Source organism: Schistocerca serialis, chromosome 10 (genome assembly GCF_023864345.2).
Source record: "Schistocerca serialis cubense isolate TAMUIC-IGC-003099 chromosome 10, iqSchSeri2.2, whole genome shotgun sequence".
In the NCBI taxonomy this organism is placed as follows: Eukaryota; Metazoa; Arthropoda; class Insecta; order Orthoptera; family Acrididae; genus Schistocerca; species Schistocerca serialis.
In genome coordinates this window covers 84030866-84055751 of record NC_064647.1, presented here as the reverse complement: position 1 = coordinate 84055751, position 24886 = coordinate 84030866, and the positions used below count along the sequence as shown (strand labels likewise).

The following is a 24886-nucleotide window of genomic DNA, read 5'->3' as shown; positions in this document are numbered from 1 at the left end:
CGTGTAGCTTGGGCTTCAAAGAGTTTTTTTCATTTTCCCCAAAAACTTGGAAAATGGAGAGTTATCTTTTTCAATTCTGATATTCAGTTATTCTTCCCGTGCTTCACACGTGAAAATGGTAAAATGCGACTCTCTGCCATGCACTTCACAATATTTATATTCGCCACGGGTGACTGTCATGCAAGCAGACAACGTTACTATAAAAGAGATACATTACACTTATTGTTGATCAACAGTACTCAAAAGCTATTCTACAGCTCCATCGCTATGACGTATATAAAGTTTACTTTTAAATGTTTCGCCGTTGGCGGAATTCCAACTAAATAATGTATTTGATGGAGGAAAACGACTAGGAATGTCACACAACGAGATATAATTTTTTTCTCTCTTAAACTCGAGAGCGGTGTTCGAAATCTTCGCTTATTTTCTGTCACGAGAAATAACCACATACCAAGGATTCGTGCAGTCCCTCCATTTATGGCTGATTGTGGAAAACATATACCCGTTTCAAAAGTACAAAAGCACATCCGTTTGTCGCCCAGAAACTGTAACCTGCTCAATACTGCTTCTTCCCCAGTTCGTAATTCCTGCCAAACTGTTGACGCACCTCATGATAGACAGAGATGGCATATTACCGACTTTTCAATTATTGAATTGTATGATTAGAAAAATGACCCACGTCGCGTAGTGCAATATGAAAAAAATTCTCATTGGCTGTACAAATGTGTCAAATTGATTCTTTCACTAAAATTGAATTTGACTTTTTAAAATGTGTCGTATCTCTGCTAGCGTCCGCCTATTGATACATATCATTATGTTAACTTCCGGTTAGAGACATTTGTTGTGCTTGGGTTTGCGAATTGTGTTTAATGTAGGCAAGCAATGTTAATGCTGATTTGTGTACATTTTTGAAATCTTCCGTGCCAGACGTGAATAACTTGTGGTGTATATGTTTTATATACGGACATTTCTAGAAAGATGCCAAATGAGTACTAGGAAAACCTCCTGATCTGCCATCTCGATCAAGTAGTAAAACCAGTGGAAATTGAGCTACATATTTGATTATCCTTTGAGGTATTTTGTATATAAAGATAGAGGCGACATTTCGTCGCAGTTTTATTGGAGTAACTGAGGAGTTAATGTGAATATCATTTAAATGGTAAGCGTTATTAGACAATTGTTGGTTGTCAAGTAATGGCGATGTTGGAAAGGCCTATGGTTAAGTGAATATTGCATTTAAATTTCCGTTACGACTGTGTCACGTGTTCTAATTATCTTGCTGTGATGATCATCTCAGTTATAAATTAATTCAACCCATCGTTTAAAACCTGCTCATTTGAATTTTGTTGCAGTTCAAAAATTTAACTATGTGGCATGAAGCAAGAAAACAGGAGAGGAAGATACGGGATTTGATTGTCGACTACAAAAAAAGAGCAGAACGACGGAGAGATTTCTACGAAAAGATTGTGAGTAACTTCTCGGTAGTTTGGAAGTCTGTTTTTCTGTACAGAGATTCCACTAGCGGACTATAATTCATATTGCAACTCTTTGCACACTTTACCATTTCTGTTGTCTATCTCCTTTATAAATTTAGGGTATTAGATAATCTTGAGTGAATGACATGAATAAAGAAAACATTCACTGCATAGTGTACATGTTAAACATTAGATACAAACAAAAACAAAATCTCCCCGACACAGTATCTGCTAATCCTGGCAATCACCTCCACGTTTGGTCCCAACTTAATCCTCCTCGTACCACCAGCCGTACACCTGAATGCTTCAGTCACAATTTCTACATTTGGTTTGATTTACAGATCTATGAGCTTTATTTTTGTCTACAATGCTGTAATTATGATGCTATTGCCTGTAATCTATCCTGCACCACCCGCCCCCCTCCGCCACCACCATGAAATAACTGTCCAGTACTTCATAATATTCAGGTACCTGTGGCCGCATCAGGGTGAAATCTCTGGTGTCATATTCTTGTCTTCTGACGTTCCCTTCAGTCTTCCCTTTGCCTCATCGCTTATTTGTACATTTTGACAATTCCAAACAGTGCAACGTGGGCCCAATCACCCATAAAATTTAATTGTGCTAAACTATGTGATCAAAAGTATTCGGACACCTTGCTGAAAATGACTTAAAAGGTCGCGGCGCTCCCCATTGGTAAAGCTGGAATTCAGTAGTGTTGGCCCACCGTTAGCCTCGATGACAGCTTCCACTCTCGCAGGCATATGTTCGGTCAGGTGCTGAAGGGTTTCTTGGGAAATGGCAGTCCATTCTTCCCAGAGTGCTGCACTGAGGAGAGGTATCAATGTCTGTCGGTGAGGCCTGGCACAAAGTGGGCATTCCAAAACATCCCAAAGGTGTTCTGTAGAATTCAGGTCAGGACTCTGTGCAGGACAGTCCATTAAAGGGATGTTGTTGTGTAACCACTCTACCACAGGCCGTGCAATACGAACAGGAGCTCAATCGCGTTGAAAGATGCAGTCGCCATCCCTGAATTGCTTTTCAACAGTGGGAAGTAAGAAGGTGCTTAAAACATCAGTGTTGGCCTGTGCTGTGATAGTGCCATGCAAAAGTATCAGGAGTGCAAGCCCCTCCATGAAAAGCACGACCACACCATAACACCACCGCCTTGGAGTTTTACTGTTGGCACTACACACGCTGGCAGATTACATTCACCAGGCATTCGCCATACCCACACCCTGCTGTCGGATTGCCACATTGTGTACCGTGATTTGTCACTCCACACAATGTTTTTCCACTGTTCAGTTGTCCAATGTTTACACTTCTTTCACCAAGCGAGGCATCATGTGACATTTACTGGCGTGATGTGTGGCTTATGAGCAGCCGCTCGACCATGAAATCCAAGTTTTCTCACATCCCACCTAACTGTCGTAGTACTTGCAGTGGATCCTGATGCAGTTTGGAATTCCTATGTGATTATCTGTATAGATGTCTGCCTATTACACATTACGACCCTCTTCAACTGTTGGCGTTCTGTCGGTCAACAAATGAGGTTGGCTTGTACACTTTTGTGCTGTACGTGTCCCATCACGTTTCCACTTCACTATCACATTGGAAACAGTGGACCTAGGGGTGTTAAGGAGTGTGGAAATCTTGCATACAGAAACATGACACAAGTGACACCCAAACACCTGACTACGTTTATAGTCCGTGAGTTCCGCAGAGTGCCCCATTCTGCTCTCTCACGATGTCTAATGACTACTGAGGTCATTGATAAGGAGTACCTGGCAGTAGGTGGCAGCACAATGCACCTAATATGAAAAACATGTTTTTGGGGGTGTCCAGATACTTTTGATCACATAGTGTATGAACAACAACAACACATGTTTGTGATGTACTTGTACATCTATACTCTACAATCTATCGTGAGATGCATGGCAGAGAGCATGTCCCATTGTACCAGTTTTTAGGGTTTCTTCCTGTTCCATTCAAATATGAAGCGCAGGAAGAATAATTGTTTGAATGCCTCTGTGCATGCAGTAGTTACTCTAATCTTATCCTCCCATTCCCTGTATGAGCAATACGTAGTGTGTAGTATATCCCTAGAGTAATAATTTAAAGCTGCTTCTTGAATCTTTATTGATAGACTTTCATGGGATAATTTACATCTGTCTTCAGAAGATTGCCAGTTCAGTTCCTTCAGCATATCTGTGACACTCTCCCATGGATTAAACAAAACTGTGACAATTCGTGTTGCCATTCTCTGTATCTGTTCAATATCCCCTGTTACTTCTATCTGGTTCGAGTGCCACACACTTGAGCAAAATTCTGGGATGTGTCGCATGAGTGATTTGTAAGCAATCTCCTTTGTAGGCATATTGTACTTCCCCTGTATTCTACCACTAAACCGAAGCCAACCATGTCTTTACCCACAACTGGATCTATGTGATTTTTCCATTTCATATCCCTACAAAGTGTTACACCCAGATATTTGTATGAGTGGTCTGATTCCAACAATGACTAACTGATATTATAATCATTGTATACCGCGTGGTTTTGTGTGTGTGTAAAATTTTACATTTATGAACATTTAGGACAAGTTGCCAATCTCTGCACCATGTTGAAATCTTATCAAGATATGACTGAATATGTATGCAGCTTTTCTCAAATAGTACATCATTACAGATAACTGCATGATCTGCAGAAAGCCTGATTTTACTGTTAGTATTGTCTGCAAGGTCATTATATACAACATGAACAGCAAGGGTCCTAATACACTTCCCTGGGACACACCTGAAGTTACTTGTACATCTCACAGTAACTCTCCATCCAAGATAACATGCTGTGTCCTCCCCACCAAAAAGTCCTCAGTCCAGTCACAAATTTCTTTGAATACCCCATGTGATCATACTTTTGACAATAAGCATCGGTGTTTACTGGGTCAAATACTTTTCGGAAATCAAACACTGCATCTACGTGGTTTACTGGATCCAAAGCTTTCAGTATGTCATGTGAGAAAAGTGTGAGTTGGATTTCACATGATCAGTGTGTTCAAAACCCATGCTAGTTGGCTTGAGGAGGCCATTGTATTCAAGACATCTCATTACCTTTGAGCTACCCTCTTGTAGATGGAAGTGACCTGTACCTTCTTCCAAGAATTGGACACGGTTTTTAGTTCGAGGCATCTGCAGTAGATTATAATTAGTAGAGGAGCTAACTCGGTTGCAAATTTGATCTAGAATCTGACCGGTTCTACTGAGGCCCATTTAACAATTTCAACTGTTTCTCAACATCACTGTCACTAAGTTTGCTTGTAGCGACAAACTGATAGGTAGCGTAGTTTATTTGAAAACGTTGCCACCAATCACCATGTTGTTTACACCATTTGTCATATTTCCTATTTCACCAGTGAAAGCCAACAACTTGCATGAAAGATTTGTCTTCATCCTCATTAAGTGCAGACTCATTGAAAAATAAAACCTTCACTGGCTGTATAATATTTCCAGCAAACTGTTGATGTGCTGTAAAATAATATGCATGGAATTGGAACATATGTTATATCTCCCTGCAACAAGGAGTTGTTCTGTAAAGGATGAAATATTCTCTTGGACTCCTTTACAAAACTGGAGATTAACATCATTTACAGTAGACAGCTTGACTTTCAGATAGGCAATCTTATCCTTTGCTGATGTAATGCCGATAAACAAGGGGATATTCACTTGAGAAAACTTATAAGACAGAATTGCTGATTAGTACTTACCTTTGGGAAGTGAAACTACGCCTTTCTCATGCCCGAGGAAGGAAGTATTATTTTCAAAGCTAGGTTGTGCGTCACTTTTATATGTGGCTATTGGCAGTACTGAATATTTCGCCTTATAAAAATAGCAGCCAGCTGCTTGGTGTCTTGTGTGATATCTCAAAAGATGTTTGTTTATTTTTTGATAGCAAGATATTGATAGGAAGCCCATCATTATAGAACTACAATACAAGACTTGCAGGCAACTGCTTGGACTCATAACTTAGAGGTGGAAGGCAAAAGATAATTACAGGTTCCTCAAATGGCATAACTGAAATTGCAGTGACTTATGGGATGGAGGTATAATACAGCCTGGTGTCCTTAGGGTTTTGTGCTTGGAACCTTGTCATTTCTAATAGATTATCTTAGTAGACAAGCATTGTGGTGTATTGAACAAGTACATCAAGTTTCGTTCTGATGTATGAGGAAAATCATCATGACCGACAGAAGTAAAGTTTGGAAGGAGCTGTTTATATCTTCAGTAAAACACTGAAAAGTTGTGTTTCGACATTAATAATTCCATGTGGCTCAAAGGCCTGGTGCAAGTTTGTAAATTGGAAGGTGCAGGTCTGTAAATGGGATGCCATTTTGGTAATGTGCATTTCTTACCTACCCCAGTAATCCTATAGGGGAAAGGGACCTACAGCTCAACATCAAATCTGAACCACATGATGTTCTTGGGAAGTGAAGGCTAGGTTAAAGGCAGGCTGGAATATTCTGTAGTCTGGCTGGGTTCTGGTCCCTTGATCTTTCAGTTTCCATGCATTTGCTTTACTGTTAGACCATCAGACCTTATCTTGACTCTTACAATATGCTACGTTCCCATTCAAGTGTATAGTACGTAATAAATTCAAGTGCTTTTGGTTTGTTTATAGATAACTTTCATTCTACCAGTCATGATTTTCTTTTATGTATATTTTACATGACTCATTTCAGGATTTATATTTTACATGACACATTTCAGGGAATGAGTCCCTTTTGTAACTGTGTTTTTCTTTCTGTCTTTTGTCAGACATTTTAAAATGTGTCTTTGCTAGGCCACTCAATAAGAAATAAGATTCCAGAGATGTCATTAACTACCAGCCAGTCTCACTCCTTAGATCATATTTCCGAGTTTTTGAGATGGTAACGTAATCAGTGGTTGTTGTCCACCTGTGTAGCAGTGGGATACTTAGTCAATATCAGTTAAGATTTTAGAGGGTCTCCTACACTGCGGCAGCTACTTATACATTCACTGAATGCGTATAAAGTCTTTAAATGATAACCTGTCAGCATTTGAAATCTACTGCAAATCATCAAAGGCATTTGATTGTGCCAATCATAATGTTCTTACAGAGAAGTTAAGTTCTGTCAGCATACATATTTAAGAAAGAGTAACACTGCATTAGTATTTTTGGTTGTCCATCCCAGAGAATGTGTTTTTGGTATTTATGTGGTTGGTGTGTCATTCTTATTAATTTATTTGAGTCAGAAACAAATATAACATATGGCAATTACCATTAAAAACAGGAGAGAGAAAGAATTATTAAGTGACACTGCTGTTGCCCTAAACTTTGCCGCTTCAATTGCGCTTTGAGTTTTGAGTATATCATCTTCTTCTGTGCAAGATACAGAGCATAGTTATAGGCCAGTAGATGTTCCATTGTGTGTTCTTCTGTATATTCACAGTTCATATCATCCACAGGTAGTTGCCATTTCTGGAGGTTACTCCTGGATCTCCCAACTCCTTACCGAAGACAGTTGAGTGATCTTCACACGATTCAGTTCTGTTCGTGTCCACTTGGGAGAGTTTATGAAGAAAGTGGTCAAGTCGAGAAATCCTCAGTTGCTTCCTTTCAGTAGCTGCTTCTGTTTGAGATAGCGTGTTATGGTTGAGCTCAGATTATTTTTTTAGGACGGTAGTTTTGTGGTCGACTTGTGCTACCCCTCTCGAAGACGGATGTGACTCGTACTTCTTCCAACTACTGGGTGTGGTTTTTGTTTGAGGAATCTGGTAGAGTTTAGTTAAAAAAAAAAAAAAAAAAAAAAGGGTGCTAACTCAGGTGCAAATCTGGAGTACAGACTGATAGGGATTCCATTTGGTCCAGAGGCATTGTTCATTTTAGTGATTTTCAGCTGTTTCATAACACCACTGACATCATTGTCTATACCACTCATCTTTGCAGAGGTTCGAGAATTAAATTGGGACAGTGCTGTTGAATTTTATTCTGCTAACAAGTTGTTCTGTATGATAGAGAAATTCTTGAATAGAATATATTATTTATCTACAAACGTGTAAATGGCCAGCATGTAGCTTTGTAAAATATGTCTATATTCTTCTGTTCAGTTGAAATGTCCCACATCATAACAGTCATTGAGAAAGTGTTGTATGGAACTAACATACAAGGTGTGACCAAAAAGTAGGCTAATTGGAATTTTTGTTTTTCTTAAAGAATCTTTATTTATTTGTAAACTACTACTACAACAAACTACTACTTTGTCCCATTCTAATAATCCCCCTCAGATATAATACACTTGTGCTAGTGTTTCTTACAATCCTGGAAGCAATTCTTTGACTCAGTTTTCATCAAGGTGTTCAGTTCTTTCAGTGATTACATGTCTGTCTCGTCAGTGGTAGCAAAACTACATCCTTTCATGGTTCTCTTTGGCATTATGAATGGAAAGAAGTCTCAGGGGGCCGAGTTCGATAAATACAGTGGCTGTGGCAACATAATATTTTATTTTACTTTATTTATTTATTTTTTTCACGAACAGTCATCGAGATGTGAGCAGGAGTATAATTGTGCCGCTATTCCTGTTTGTGGTAAAACGACAATTCCGATCATTTTCATCGGATCGCTTTGAGTGAACGGCGTGTAACTTCGAAAAAGTATTCCTTATCGATTGTTCGACCGTAGGCAGGAACTCGCGATGCGTTATCCCACTGTAATTGGAGAAAACGGTGAGGCGGGCCTTCACGTGTGATCAAACTTGTCTTTTCGAACAGTGGAAAATCCAGGATGGAATGTAACAATGTTGTGAAAAGGAAAGTTGCTGCTCACCATACAGAGGAGATGCAAGGTCACAGATAGGCACAACAAAGTCACAGATAGATACAACAAAAGACTGTCACAAATAATACCTTTAGGCCAGTGAGACAAACACACACATACACCCTCACTCACACATCTCGCACACACATGACTTCAGTCTCGAGCAACTGAGGCCAACTGGTGGCAGTAAACACAGCACTCATTGTAAAGTTTATTACTATAACTGCTTTGCTGCTATTGTAGTGATTGCTATTTACATTCTACACATTGACTCCTTGCCCATCTGAGTGAGCGTCTAATGCAGCTTGTGTGTATACTGTACCTTTTCAGGTTTTTGAGCCTCCTGTACAAAATGTTCGGTTTGGGGTACACCTTCTTTCTGTACCCCAAGTGACATTATCTGCTCTTTATGGTTTAAGACCTTTGTGTAGTGAAGTCTGTTTTCTATTTTACTAAATTATTTATTTTACTCAATCAGTTATTTTACTCAATTACTTATTTTGCTCAGTCTGTTGTGTGAACGAGTAAGAATCGAGTGTGTACGTGTTACATTTCAGAAAGCAGATCCTACGCAGTTCCTTCAGCTACATGGACGGCCAGTCAAGATACATTTGGATCCCGCAGTTGCCATCGCAGGAGACAGCCCGGCAAACATGTAAGCTGCTGTAGTTAGTTGTGTGCACCTAATTTCCTCATCCAGACTTCTGGAATTGCGTCACATTTTTTTCGTGCGATTCGTGATCTGTGCAGTGCCAGTGAATTTTTCAAAGTATAGAAAGGGTGGTAAATATATGCAAATGATGAGCAATTAGGGCCATCCTGTACTCTACACCTACACTGTGCAAGCCGTCACGAATTGCACGGCACGGGGTACGTTTCATTGTACCAGTTGTTAGGGTTTCTTCCTCTTCCATTCACATGTGGAGCGCAGGAAGAATGATTGTTTGAATGTCTCTGTGCGTGCAGTAATTATTCTAATCTTATCCTCATGATTACTTTGTGAACGATATTTAGGGGGGCTGTGTATTCCTAGAGTAATCATTTAATCACTCCATTGTTTGTATCCCACACTGGATTTTTTAGTACTGTACAATTAAGACTTCTATAACTTACACTGCTCAGTTCCTGCCGTGCCGGTGACAAGGTTTGAGTGGCGATCCGGTCATTTTGGTTTTTTTTTTTTTTTTTACGTGTAATAGTGTCGACGAGAGACGGTCCCTGGCGGTTACGATGGGCTTGGTCTAGCACTTTGCACGTCTGTCTCGACCGATCACGTGATGTGCTCATGTATACATTTCTGTGGCAAAACGTCAGTGTTGTCAGAGATCTGTAAATGTTTACTGTTTTCGCCTGCAGCCGTTTGTGTTTCACAGTTGAAACCTGACAACAGCGCTGCCAACATTGAGGATCTTGTTTAGCTGTTTCTACTTGGTTATTGCTCAGATTTTTGTGGCTTCTAAAATTACTCTTTATTTCTGGCATCACTGTGCAAGAAGAAAACAGTCTCTAAACTTTGAATACCACACTTCATTGTGGGTCTTACGTTAATTCGCTGAGCAATTTGGTTAATACTAGAGCACTGCTACCGTGTTTTGACGAACCTGTGTAGACGGCATTCATTTCCCAGCCCTCACCTTTCACACTGTTTGGCTTCATTCTGACAACAGTTTCATCATTCGCATAAATGAAGGTGAGCACTCGTTGATGTGTAGCCATTCCAGACTGCTAAGGAAATGTGGTGGTTGCCTACTTCACACAAAAGAATGAAGTGAAGTGGCAAATCAAAGGAGTGCAGTGTACTTGCAGATTACAGTGTACTTGCAATGTACTTGAGTGAGTACAACTGAGTGAGATCCGTACGGTCAAGGATGCCGCATGGTCAGCTGTATTATTAGGCGAGGTAATATTGGTCATCTTTGACAACATTTATTCATTGTACCTCTCTCACACACCACATCTGAACGCAGAATACTTGGATTGGGCTCACCTACTGTGTCTAATTAACACAATGGAGAAAGACAAAAGCACACCACATCCAGCACGACTTCACCTAGGATATCACAGTAATTTCACCAGCCCAATGACTGTCTATCTTCCTTTATTTTATTCACAAACACTGTAATGATCAATGTTCTTTGGATTTAGTATTGATGTTTGACCACCATGAATTTCAAAAACACATAATATCATCAGGGCTTCAGTTTCCGATGAATTGATTTTGATAGAGACTGATGATTTTGTTCCAGTATTGGGTAAAGGGATGACTGGCTGAAGAAATTTTGGCAGAATTGAGTATTTCCCTCCTTAATATGCCATCTCATCTGCGGTACACAAACTGCTCTTACTACTACACAAAAGCCATCGCAAAGGAGCTGTGTAGGATACTGTGGGTTGCTACTCTCATATCTTCATAAAGTCCTGTCAGAATGATAGCAAATTGACACCAAATTGAGTATAGTGCTGCCATTAACGGTGTTATTGAAAATAAAGCACAAGAAAACAGGACACAAGGATGAAGTGTGTTCTCTGACTGGTGATTAATTATTAAAATAAATTTATAGCTGTCTACAAAAAAAAGTTACAGAAATGAATCATTAGCTACACAACTCACTGCTAATCCCATAAATGCAAGTTGCCATAACTAAAAGAATACACAGATAGTGCAATTTTTGGTTGCAAGGCAATAAGTGATTTTGTTCTGTACTTTATATTCGGTTTGACGGACTGCATGTGTTTTTCCATAGTGGATGTGGAATAAACAAGACTCGAACCAGTTTGTTTGCATTGTACATTCTTTGTATGTTTTTCTTCTGGAGGGTGGGCTACAGAGTCAAACATTTTCCAGACTTACTTCTTCCTTTGAAGGAGCATATTTACAGTTGTTTACACTCTATCACTTAATTTTCGTCTTGCAACCTCCAAAGCCTGACAAAACACAGCTTTGTTAGAGGCCATCTTATCCATACAGCCAGTGATACCGGCCTGTCAGTGCCACACTTAGGTGGCAAGATTACGCACCCAACTTCCATACTAACAAGGGAATATTCCCAAGTGTCTGTAAATGATGATGTTGAAACTTGGTGGGAGTGTAGAGAGACCAAAATTGTGCACCACATTTTTCTTTTTTTCTCCACTTTTCACTTTCAAGGGGTAAAATACAACTGGAAAGGTAGTTTGGCATTTAAGGTCGAGAGGGATCTTTGAAATGACAATCTGCAAAAAATGTTTTTCATGTAATTAATGTCCTTGAAAATTGCATAATCAACTTTGTGATAATTTAAAATTTAGAAAAACATCCCACCAAGATTAATTAATTCTGAAAAATGAACAATTTTGTTACAACATAAATTAAAGAAGCTTTCAAGCCACATCCCTCCTGTGTAATAAAGCTGGTTTTTGAAATAGCAGTGCACAGTGTACTGTCGGAGTATTCTTGACTTAAATAATTAAAATATCTAAATGCTCATTATTATTCTAATTATGGAGGAGGATCAAAAGGAACATACAGTGATTTATTTTTTTTCTTCCCTGGTATTTGCAGTTGGTGTGTTGAAATTTCATGACGATATAGTTTGAAGTTTGTGCTACCGAGAGCATTTTGTTTTCATTTGCAGTTCTAGCAAGTGTAGCGTGAATTACAAAACAAATATGACACGCTTTTATTGTTGTCGACTTGTGAAGAGTGGCAAAGTGTAATCGATATTTGTGGGCCGAAGGATATAAATTGAGTGAAATTCACAGGGACATTGGTTTCGTATATGGGACTACTGTATGGACTGAAGCAATATCTCCAGGTGGTGTGCATTCTTCCAAGAGGGATGTATGAACTTTAGTGATCTGCCACACTCAGGCTGGCCAGTAACAGCTGCAACCCTGGAGAATGTTGCAGCCCTCGAGGGGGCAATTTTGAATGACCAGTGTGTGCAGTTGCAAACCTTGTCGCAGCAGTTAAACATTTCCTATGGTGTGGTGTATGATATTATTTATGACATGTTGAAATTTTGTAAAGTTATTGCTCACTGTGTGCCTAAGAACCTGACAGACAACCTCAAGGACTAGCAAATGACAAACTTGGATCACTTAATGCATTGCGCTGCAGAAGGACACGATTTTCTGAAAGGAATTGTCAGTGGTGATGAGTTATGGGCATATCACTAAATCCCCAAAACCAAGAAGCCTCCGTGGAGTGGAAACATGCTTGTTCCGCAGTACGAAAAAAATTCAGAGTGATTCAGTCTGCTAGGAAAGTGGTTGTGACAGTGTTTTGGGATGTGCATGGCGTGTTACTTTTTGACTCCCTCGCTGAACACAGGACCTGCCCTTCGTAACAGACGCCACGATGTTAATGTTCGAATGTGCCAGACTTCTTTTTGACAGTGTGTGCCCCCATATTACTGCTCTTGTTTACGAGAAAATCGCCAAATGTGTGTGGGAAGTGCTCCAGCATCTGCTGTACAGTCTGGATGTTGCACCATTGAACTTTCATCTGTTTGGTCACATGAAGAAATTCCTGGGCAGCTGACTCTTTGTGAGGGATGCGGAAGTGAAATCAGCAATCCACAGATGGCTATGCTCCAACCAAATCGACTTCTACGAGCAGGGCATATTGAAACTGGTACCCTGACAGGAGAAGTGTATTGAGAATGTTGGTGACTGTAGAAAACTAGGTAAAATATGCAAGTTCACTTGTGATTGTTTTGTCACCTATTAAACTTTTTGCTAATAAAACTATTTTGCACCTCTTTCAGACATTCCCTTGTATTTATTTTACTAATTTTGGTTTATGTTTAACATTCATGGATTCATTTATTTTTTAGTTTGATATTTAACATACATGTATTTTGTTAATTGAAAATAATAGCTAACTCATTATTGTGATAGAAAATAGTTGCAGTAATGACAGTCTGTAAAGAAATGCTTAAAATGTAATATTTTTAAACATCATGCACATAAAATGATTGAAATTTCTTAACGTAATATACACAACGGAGAAGATAATAAATGAAACAAAATTCAGCAGGATTTCAAATTGTCATGGCTGATCCTCTAAATTTTCTGATTTGTATCAGCTCTAGTTGTGTTGAATGATTTTGATGTCCACTTGAAAAACAGTGGAATTGAGCTACAGACACTACTACATAATTAATCCTCTTCACTAAGGCTTGCCAATGTACAGAAGTATGCCTGATACAAATCACGATATTTAGAGGATTACCCGTGACGATTAGTAGTCCCGCTGAATTTTGTTTTATATTCTCTTCTCTGTTGTGTGTATTATGTGAAGAAAATTTCATTAATTTATGTGCATGGCATATAAAAAGTTATGTTTTGAGCCTCTCTATAAAAAGTTACACTTTAAGCATTTCTTTACGGATTATCATTATTGTAATTATTTTCAATAAATAAAATACACATATGCGAAACAATAAATTAAAAATAAAAGAAAACACGAGTGTAAAACATGAAATAAAAATTTAAAACATAACACAAAAATAAGTAAAACAAATAATTAACCATCTTCAACTTGAAAAAGTCATGATGGAACAATGGGAAAGATACTTACTACCCCAAGCCCCAGTGAATTTACTGTTTTTTTTCTGGTCATCGGATTCTGGGGGACTGGGAACATCACGAAGTAAAGAGTGGGAACTTCTCAAAACCTCTTTGCAAACATTTTATTGGCACACTCAACACCAATACACAGGTTAAGATAGGCAAACTTAAACAGCCTGCTGATGTACTAGGAAAAATTTCCCATCAAAATCCTCACAATACAAGAGATGCATTTTACTGGCGAGAACCATTTTGACACGGAAAACGACAGAATGTACAAAGGAAAACCTGATGTCAGGAGAGAAACACCTACAGCGTTTGGCACAGGATTTGCAGTACACAAATCTGTCATGGACATCATCATAGATTTCAGTTCAGTATCAGAAAGAATCTCCACAGTAACCTTCAAATCAGGAAACTGAAGATACACAACCGTCAACGCACGTGCACCTACAAATGATCACAACAGGAAGAGACCACAAGAAGTTGGAAGACTTTTGGGAAGACATGGAAGAAATGACAAACAAAATACCAGAAAGACATGTCAAAATTGTACTAGGAAATTTCACTGCACATCTAGGCAAAGAGTAGTAGTACAAGCAAATCACAGGCCCACATACAGCACACAAATGCACAAACAAGAATGGGGAGCATTTCATAAAGTAGTGTCAAAATTTTAACTCAAAAGTTATGTCGACACAATCTTGGAAGCCGAGACGAAAACTGACAACGTGGAAAATGCCCAAAAACATATGGGGAGAATTCCAAATAGACCACATAGCTGTGACAAGTAAAACCTTCAGTGAAATTCTAAATGTGAGAACTCGCAAAGGATTCTTAGTCTGACTGTCACTTGCTACGAGTAAAGATTAGGCAAATTCCAAAGAATAGAAAGGCAACACAGAACAAAATTATAAGACCAGAGCCAGAACACATAAGGATAAACAAAGATAAAATTATTGAAGAAATTAATCAGAATACAACAGAGAATTGGATAGACCTGGCGAAGATAATTCAGGAGGAATGTGTTGGGATCAGTCTCCCAGGAAATGCAAATATAGATGGTGAAATGCAACTTCTGATCAGGCAGTTGAACGAAGAATTAAGGCATGGAAGTAGTTTAGCAGCAACAGAACAACTGAAACCTGGCAGGATTTCCACAAAATCCAAAAAACAATCCTCAAGACATTGGAGCAGTGAAAAAGAGCATACAACAAATATTTTTCTTGAAGTCCAATAATACAAGAAATTTCTACAGAATATTCAGGGAAAATATAATGGGTTAGCAGCCTTATCTGCTTCAGAAGAACAAATGGAACTCCAGAAACACACACTATAGAAAATTTCAATATTCTTGAAGGATACTTTGATAAACTCCTCAACTGTGAAGCCCAAGGAAAGATTACACTTCACAAAACACTACCAAACCCAGACTCAAAGCGGCCTACAATCACAGAGGTGGAGGAGATTATAAAACAACTAAACAAAAGCAGAGCCCTAGTGGAAGATGGCATTATTGCTGAGATCTGGAAACTCACAGACCAAAATATTACAAAGAAAATTCATAAAATTCTCTTGGAAATATGGAGTTCAGACAAAATTTCACAGGAATGGAAATGGGCACTGATTCACCCACTCCACAGAAAGGGAGACAGGACAGAGCCTAATAATTATAGAGGGATCTCATTATTACCGGTCACTTACAAAATTCTGTCCAAAGTGTTACTGAACAGACTAGAACCACAAGTGGGTACAAAGATAAGTGAATACCAGGCAGGGACTGTAAGAAGGCCTATGACTCCATTGACAGGCAGACTATCTTTGACACACTAGAAGAATATGAAATAGACAGAAGAACTAGGGCACTATTAGAACAGATGCTACTTCCAAAATAAAATTTATGGGAGAAATCTCCGAGCCATTTGAGACACATACAGGGGTCAGACAAGGAGATAATCTCTCATCACTTCTATCCAACATAGTCCTGGACAAAATTATCAAGCAGTGGGAAGAAAAAGTAAAAGGAATTCAGGAAGGAAGCACACTTGCAAACAAGACAATCATAAAATGCCTAGCATTTGCAGATGACTTGGCAATACTTAGCAACAACAGAGAAGCAGCTCAAGAAGCCCTGGAATATTTACATGAAGTCTCTGCTAAAATGAGTTACATATATCATATGACAAAACACAATATATGGAAAGAAAGAACAATAATTCAGAAGTCATGCACACAAAATATGGATTGATTAGCAGAGTGGAAAAATTTAACTATCCTGGAGAGAATACATACAAATAGGAGGATCAAACAAGGCATCCAATACAGAACAAACAGAAAAACTTCAGAAAGCGTACAAACTCACATGAACGCACTACAATAAAAGAAGCACCTCAAGACAGGCGAAACTCAGGCACTTCAATACGGTTGTTCTATCAGAAGCCCTCTATGCATCAGAAATGACCTCAGTCGGGGCATCAGGCATCGCAGAGACACAAAAGATGGAACATAAAATCCTTCGAAAAATTTTTGGAGCAATACATAGAGATGGTATATGGATTAAGAGGCCAACCAAAGAACTATACGGACATACAGACAGACTCACGGACATAATCAGAAAACGTTGATTAACATTCCTTGGGCACATACACAGAATGAACAACACCAAATTCACAAAGAGAATTTTTGATCTAGTCAACAGCTCAATCAAAAATACCAACTGGTTTCATGAAATAGAAGAAGACCTAAAACAAGCAGGAATCAATAAGGAAATGATAGATGAAAGAGACAAATTCAGAAACAAAATTATGCACATGAAATTTGAAGTAAAAGAAAGGAAGAAACCATGGAAAATATGGACAGAGCAAAGGAAACACAAACACAGTCAAAGAATGAAGAGGTTTTGGGAAGAGAAAAAGAAGAAAACATAAAAAAGGGAAAATTGAGTAATCATGTAACATTTAAGTTCAATCACTGTCTTAAGGGCCAAAATGTATAATAATAATAATAATAATAATAATAATAATAATTTTGATGATAATTTTGATATTTAATTAAGTATGTTAAAAATACTCGGACAGCGCATTGTGTACAGCTTATTTTCCAAAAATGGTATTTCAGATGCCAGTCTTATTACACAGGGATGTCCATGGCATGAAAGCTTCTTTAATTTATGTTGTAAAAAAAGTTTACATTTTTCAGTATTAATTAATTGTGGTGGGGTAATTTGCAAAAGTTCAGGTTATTACAAAAGTTGATTATACTGTTTTTGAAGAACATTAATTACATATCAGCTTTTATATGAAAAACATTTTTATGTCACCATTTTGAAGATATACCCTCTAAACCTAAAATACCAAATTACAATTCGGAGTGTGTTTCGTCCTTAAAACTGAAACTGGGCACAAACAGAAAAATACGTATTTCACTATTTTGTCTCTCCACAAACCCACCAAGTTTCATCAAGATCGTTTATTGACACGTGGGAATGTGCCCTCTTAAGTCAAAACTTACCCCTGACACCCCTGCACACTTCAGTTACAGAGAACGAGTCGACTTGTGTGTGTGTGTGTGTGTGTGTGTGTGTGTGTGTGTGTGTGTGTGTGTGTGTGTGGTGTGTGTGTGTAGTTTTATGCTACTAAATATGATGGAGAGAGGAAAAATATTTAGAATGCTGTTGTGTGTATTTATATCTGGTATAAATACCACCCTCCATATTGCTAACATAATACAGGAATGAATGTGATTCCAAGTTACTTAACATATATGTTGCATGCAATAGGAATGTGTGGAGGAGCCAGGTAAATGAGACAACAGTATGAACAATGAGCATTTTGAAGAATTTTCATTTCAGTACTGTGGTTGTCTGTCTGAGGAAATCAGTCTTGTACAATTGGTGTTCCAGTTTTTATCGTATTTCACCTTAAAGCTATCATTTTAATTTCTCAGTAATGGAATTTCTTTCCTTAGTTTCCCTTCTTCTTTTTTTTTTTTTTTTTTTTTTTTTTCCAAAAATATAATTAACATATCCAATAATCAAGGTAAAAATACCGCTTTTTCTTGTTGTGGTGACAACGATTTGTGGCACAGCCCAAGATCTAGGTTTCGGTGAAAAATTGTTGTTTGATTTTGTGACAGTGTTTCTTCAAGTCCTCCACCCCCTGAAGCCCCCAAATTGTGCATTCTGTGGTTATGTAGTAAAACGTGGTCTGTAGAGTAATGTGCCTACTAAGTGGATAAAGGATGGAAAAAACCCACCATGGTTTAATGACAACATTCGGAGGATGCTGAGGAAAAAATGGCTGTTGCATTCTTGGTTCAAAAGAGAATGCACAAACGAGACAAGGAAAGGTTAGTAGAGTTTCATCTGTCTGTGAAGAGATCTGTGCGCAAAACATACAACTATCACCACCGTCACACCTTAGCAAAAGATCTGGCAGAGAAGCCAAGAAAATTCTGGTCCTATTGAAAATCGCTAAGCAGGTGTAAGTCTCTCATTCAGTGCCTTGTTGACCAGTCAGGTGTGGCAGTTGAAAGCTGAAATTTTAAATCTCACATTCAAGAAATTGTTCACCCAGGAGACTCACACAAGCATACTGTCGGGCAGACTCCCATATGGATGATGTAGTAATAAGCATAAAAAAACAACTGAAAGATTTGAAAGCAAATAAATCACAAGGTCTGGATGGAATCCCAGTTCGATTTTAAAATGAGTACTCTATGAAGCATAAAAAAACAACTGAAAGATTTGAAAGCAAATAAATCACAAGGTCTGGATGGAATCCCAGTTCGATTTTAAAAAGAGTACTCTATGGCATAGGCCCCTTACCTATCTGGCATTTATTGTGAATCTTTTGCCCAGCACTTAGCCCCCAGCAATGGAAAAAAAGGGCAGGTGACTCCAGTAGGTAAAAATGGTAAAAGAACTAACCCGCAAAATGACAGACCAATGTCCCTAACTACTGTTTGCTGCAGCATCCTTGTACCTATTCTCAGATCTAATGTAATAAACTTTCTCGAGACTTTTTCTAATGCGTTACTATACTTATTGTCCTTCCTTCTAGCTCTTCTTTCCTGTGTTTCTCTTGTCGCGTTACAAGCTGCACTGCACACTGTACTTACAAGCCCTTGATTCAACCGTCTTGGCCGTGCACGACAGACGGCTACAAGACCATGCTAATTGTTTGTGCAGCATCTTACATTCCACGTTACTCCCACCATTGTCATTAATCCTATACCTTCAAGTTGATCACTCTCCTTGTGTTTTCACATGTTATTTCTCTCACCTTTCTGGTGCCACACAATGTTGTATCTCGTCCTACCAACTACTCCCCGCCCGCCACTCTTTCTCCCTACTGTCGCAGTTGACATCTATTAATTTCACCTCATCCGATCACATCTGCCGTCCCTGTTCTTCACGCTTATCCACCCTCAGACCTGCAACCCACAGTAAAATATTTTTTATTTGTATCTTTTCTGTGATCTCATTGTGACTTCACAAGAATTTTAGTGAGTTTTCCCCTTTCACCATCATCATACACTCTCAGATTTCATCTTGTTTCCCCGTTTTCCATCCGTTTCATCCTTTTCGTGATTTTTTTTCCCCACTTATTTGGGTGTAGTTTTGTGAATTTTTTTGGACATAATTCTAAGTTATTTATGTAATTTTTTGCATTTTTTCCTCACCATGGATCCTTGCTGCTTCTATCAGAAGAAAAGTTTCCTTATCCCTAGCCAGAATCCAGTCCCACATACTATTCCTGCATTGTTACCTGGCTCATGGAATCCCCCCTTCCATCTGCGTCACTACTGAAAAGTTTCTTTATGCCTAGCCAGATCCCAGTCCACATACTGTTCCAGCATTGTTACGTGGCTCATGGAATCTCCCCCCCCCCCACCCCCCCCCCCCACCCCACACCCAAATAGCCTTACTGACAATTTACTCATCTCCAGCTGCCACCCTTCCTTCCACAGTGACCTCCATCTGTACACATCGCACCAATCCTTGGCCCTCACCAACATAGTCCTGCAAAACCATATCAACCAAGCCCAAAACTCCTAGCAATACCTTCTCTCCATCTGTAAAATTCTCATGCCGTGCAATCCCAAAATCCCGGATCCAAGGATTCTGCCAGCTGTCATATACATTTACCTATAAACCTTGCTACAGTGACCCCATTCCAGACATCCAGCAGGATCTCCAGTCTCTCCTAAAATCCTTAGTCCACAGCTCGTGGTCTCGCGGTCGCGTTCTCGCTTCCCAAGCACGGGGTCCTGGGTTCAATTCCCGGCGGGGTCAGGGATTTTTCACCTGCCTCGAGATGACTGGGTGTTTGTGTTGTCCTCATCATTTCATCATCATCATGAAAGTGGCGCCATTGGGCTGAGATAAGGTTCGGAATTTGTACGGGTGCTGATAACCGCGCAGTTGAGCACCCCACAAACCAAACATCATCATCATCATCATCATCATCATCATCATCATCTAATCCTTAGGCCAATCTCAGAACCTCTCCATGGAGTCCATCTCTCTCCTCATCCCTACCAATTCCTGCATTCCTACCTTTTACATGCTTTCTACAGTCCATAAACACAACCACAGAACAGCCCATTGTGGCCAGTTATTGTGCCCCAACAGAGAGAATTTCTGCATTTGTAGACCAACACTTTCAACCTGTTACCAAGAACCTACCCTCCTGTATAAGATGATGATGATTAGTTTGTGGTGCTCGACTGCGTGGAAATCAGCGCCCGTACAAAGTCCCAAATTTTACACAGTCCATTTTCTTTTCACAATCCAATCTAGTCACTCTCCTCTATAATAGATACCAACCATTTCCTCTACCGACTCTCCACAATTCCTGTCCCTTGACCGCACAGTGCCCTGATCGTCACTTTTGGTGCTACCTTCCTTTACACGAACATCCCTAATGACCATGGTATTACCACTGTTGAACACTACAACAATGGTCGACGGATTCCAAACCAACCACCTCCTTCCTGGCTGCCATGACCAACTATATCCTCACCCGCAATTGCTTCTCCTTTGAAGTCATTACCTACAAACAAATCCAGGTTATGGCTACGGGCACCTGCATGGTACCATCCTGTGCCAACTTATTCATGGGCTATCTAGAGAAATCCTTCTTAAACACCCAGAACCCTAAACCCCTCACCTGGTTTAGATTCATTGATGACATCTTTGTGATCTGGATTGAGGGTGAGGACACCCTGTTCACATTCCTCCAGAACCTCAACCTCAACAGCTTCTCCCCCATTTGCTTCACCTGGTCCTACTCAATCCAACAAGCCACCTTCCTAGATGTTGACCTCCACCTGAAAGATGGCTACCTAAGTACCTCTGTCCATATCAAACCTACTAACCACCAGCAATACCTGTGCTTTGACAGCTGCCACCCACTCCATACCAAGAAGTCTCTTCCATACAGCCTAGCTGCCATGGTCATCGCATCTGCAGTGACAAGCGGTCCCTCTCAAAATATACCGAGGGTCTCCCTGAGGCCTTTATAGACTGTATTTATCCTCCCAACATAAAAACAAATCAACCATGCCTTATCTTTCCAGTCACCCACCATCTCCCAAAGTCCCACTGTCCAGCCACAGAGGAGCATTCCCCTTTGTAACTCAGTACTATCTAGGACTAGAGGAACCGAATTACGTTCTCTGCCAGGGTTTCGACTACGTCTTGTTGTGCCCTGAAATGAGAAATGTCCTGCCCACTATCCTTCCCACCCCTCCCTCAGTGGTATTCCGCCGTCCACCGAACCTACGCAATGTATGTGTCCATCCTTACACAACCGCTGCTTCCAACCCCTTACTTCATGGCTCATACCCGTGTAATATATGTAGATACAAGACCTGTCCCATACATCCTCCCACCACCACCTACTACAGTCCGGTTATAAACATCACGTAGCCCATCAAAGGCAGGGCTGCCTGTGAAACCAGTCATCTGATCCTCAAGCTAAGCTGCAATCACTGTGCTGTGCTGCATTCTGTGTGGACATGACAACCGACAAGCTGTCTGTTCGTATGAATGGTCACCGCCAAAGTGTGGCCAAGCAACAAGTGGACCACCTTGTTGCTGAGTACGCCGTCCAATACGACATTCGGCATTTCAGTGACTACTTCGCAGTCTGTACCATATGGATCCTCCCCACCAGAACCAGATTTTCCGAATTGCGCGGGTGGGAACGGTCCTGCATTCCTGCAACCCTCCTGCCGTCAACCTTTATTAGTCATTGTCCTCACCCATCAACCCCTTCCCTGTTCCCATTCCAGCGCCTTACAGCCCTCTATTCCACCAGCGCAATTTTTACTTTTGCCCTTTTCTGCTATGCCACCTTTCCTGCTCTCCGTCTTATCTCCCAACTGCACCTAGCTGCTCTACCATCTCTCCACCTCATCCCTGTACATTTCCCAGCAGCACTTCACCGTCCCCCATATCTAGCCTGCTGTCCCTCCCCACCTCAGCCTCCTCCGTACCCCCACCCAGTTGCCTCTCCCATCATGCACTGCTGCTCCTGCTCGTAGTGGGACTTCAGCTGCCACAGGCTGTGGTCGTGCGTGCGTGCGTGCGTGTGTGTGTGTGTGTGTGTGTGTGTGTGTGTGTGTCACCTATTTGTGACAAAGGCCTTGTTGACTGAAAGCTTATTTTGTGACAGTCTTTGTTGCGGCTATCTGCAACTTGAAATTTCCACTATGTGGTGAGGAGCTATGCTTTTCGTAATATTTTTTCTTGACACTAAGAAGCTTATGTCCACGAATCAGCGTGGATTTAGAAAGCATTGCTCGTGTGAACATCAGCTTACCAATTTCTCTCATGGTATCCTGCAAACTATGGATAAAGGGTGACAGGCACGTTCCACATTTCCATGCATTTGCCGCGGTGCCCCATTGCGGCCTGTTAACGAAGGTATGGGCATATGGAATATGTTCACAGGTATGTGAGTTGCTTAAAGACTTCTCAAATAATAGAGCCCAGTATGTTGAGAGGGGGTTTCATCAGAGACGATGATAATGTTAAGAGTGACCCAGGCAAATGCGACAGGACTGCTGTTTTTCTCTATATACGTAAATGATTTGGTGAACAGGGTGGACAGCAATCTGCAGTTGTTTGTTGATGACGCTGTGGTGCACGGTAAGGTGTAGAAGTTGAGAGACTGTAGGAAGATACAAGATGACTTAGAAGAAATATAGTTGGTGTGATGAATGGCAGCAAGCTCTAAATGTGGAAAAATGTAAGATAATGCTAAGCGATATGAAACAGAATGAGCATGTGAGAACTCTGGTAAAGAAGGTGAATGGCGAACTTCTGTTTATTGAGGGAATTTTAGGAAAGAATGGTTCACATGTAAAAGAGACTGTTTACAGGACGATGGTGTGACCTATTCTCGAGTACTGCTGGAGTGTTTCGGACCTGTACCAGGTCGGATTTGAGGAAGATGTCAGTGCAATTCAGAAGCAGTCTACTAGATTTGTTACAGGTAGGTTCGAGGAACATGTGTTGCGGAGATGCTTCGAGATAGCAAATGGGAATCCTCGGCCGGAGAGTGACATTCTTTTCGAGGGACACTATTGAGAAAATTTAGATAACTGGCATTTGAAGCTGAATGTCGAGCAATTCTACTGCTGCCAACATATATTGCGTATAAGGAACACGAAGATAAGATTAGAGAAATTAGGGCGCATAAGGAGGTATAGAGACAAGTCATTTCTCCCTTGCTCTATTTGCGATTGGAACAGGAAAGGAAACGACTAGTAGTGGTACACGGTACCCTCCTCCCCACACGGTACGGTAGTTTGCAGAGTATCTGTGTAGATATAGATGCAGGTATTTACAGCTCAATGGAAATTCTTATTTCCATATTGTAGTTTGATTTCAAGTACATTTGAAGGCATCAATACAAGAGTGTGCCTACCCAAAAAGCCCAGATGCCCACAGAGGTCTTGTTAAGTATGCACACGATGATATGATGTTACAGTTGTAGTACTTGTCCATAGCATCGTTGCTTGGAACTGGTTGTTTTTATTATACTAGTTACTACTTCCGGATATTTTTCTGTTGTGTACTTCATTGTAACTGTGACTAAAGAAGTAACACAAGGTAAAATTAATATGTTGCTTTTCTTAGATCTGGACATATTTTTTTGCTGTGTGAAAACTCCGTGTTACAATGTTCCAACTATACTGAATACTTTCTCATAGATAAAACTGTGTCATTGTTTTTACCTGCATCACACAGCTCTCACCCTCCTCCTTTTACCCTTTTTTGGATAAAAAATAAATAGTGCCATTACCCTTGAATGGAAATGTATTGCAGGATGCCGTGGCAAGGAAGACAGGATGTGTTGATAGACAGATTTGATGTACGTGCTCATCTGGATATCATCCCAGAGTATCCATCACGGACAGAGCCGCCGCCACCAGAGGAGTTGTCAAGGGAAGAGAGGCTTATAAATTATGAGCGGTATCGCATCATTGTCCAAAATGATTTTCTTGGAAGTGAGTATAGCTTAACATATCCGAGATTAAGTGGAAACAGGACTTTGCCAAAGGACACAATTACAGCTATTATTATATTGTTAAGCCAGTTTCATTGATGATTTAAGCATTAGGTGAGTAAGAGAATGTGTATTATAATAATAATGATTTTTATTATGTAAGTATCATAAAGTGGCTAAATCAAATCAAAAATTGGTCATTAGTGGAAGTAAAAAACAGTGGAAGGCAGCACAGTATAGTTTAAAGATGTAAAATTTGCTTCTGGAGAAGGTAGCAATATTTAAAAAAGATAAACATAAAAAGGGATAGATAACGCTGACAATTAAAAAAAAGGAGCGCTAATAATAGATCAGAAAATGAAATCTTAAGATACAAGATGTATGTCACATACAAAATCTGTTGTGGTGTCACATGAAATGCGAATATTTTCTTGTAAGTGTATTTGTGTGTACGCTTGAATAGTGCTAGTAGTTCTCAAAGCCTGACGCCCGAAGAGGTAGAAATTCTATTCT

General features: G+C 39.9%; 2 protein-coding genes across 6 annotated transcripts in view; one reads left to right on the top strand and one right to left on the bottom strand.

The window, feature by feature from the left end:
• LOC126424803 (uncharacterized) overlaps positions 1 to 603 on the bottom strand; it is a 154076-nt gene extending 153473 nt beyond the window's left edge. The window contains exon 1 of the mRNA XM_050087593.1: positions 452 to 603. Coding sequence (XP_049943550.1) covers positions 452 to 475 — 24 coding nt within the window. The 5' untranslated portion in view covers positions 476 to 603. The remainder of the gene's footprint in view (positions 1 to 451) is intronic.
• A 213-nt stretch (positions 604 to 816) lies between these two features.
• The window catches only part of LOC126424750 (CLK4-associating serine/arginine rich protein), a 178788-nt gene continuing 154718 nt past the window's right edge, over positions 817 to 24886 (top strand). For all 5 annotated transcript variants that reach the window (XR_007576206.1, XM_050087471.1, XM_050087470.1 and 2 more), the window contains exons 1-4: positions 817 to 1159; positions 1353 to 1466; positions 8858 to 8955; positions 24193 to 24374. Coding sequence is in view for 4 of the 5 variants with exons in the window: in XM_050087471.1 (XP_049943428.1) it covers positions 1157 to 1159; positions 1353 to 1466; positions 8858 to 8955; positions 24193 to 24374 (397 nt within the window). In the remaining variant the exon portion in view is untranslated. The remainder of the gene's footprint in view (positions 1160 to 1352; positions 1467 to 8857; positions 8956 to 24192; positions 24375 to 24886) is intronic.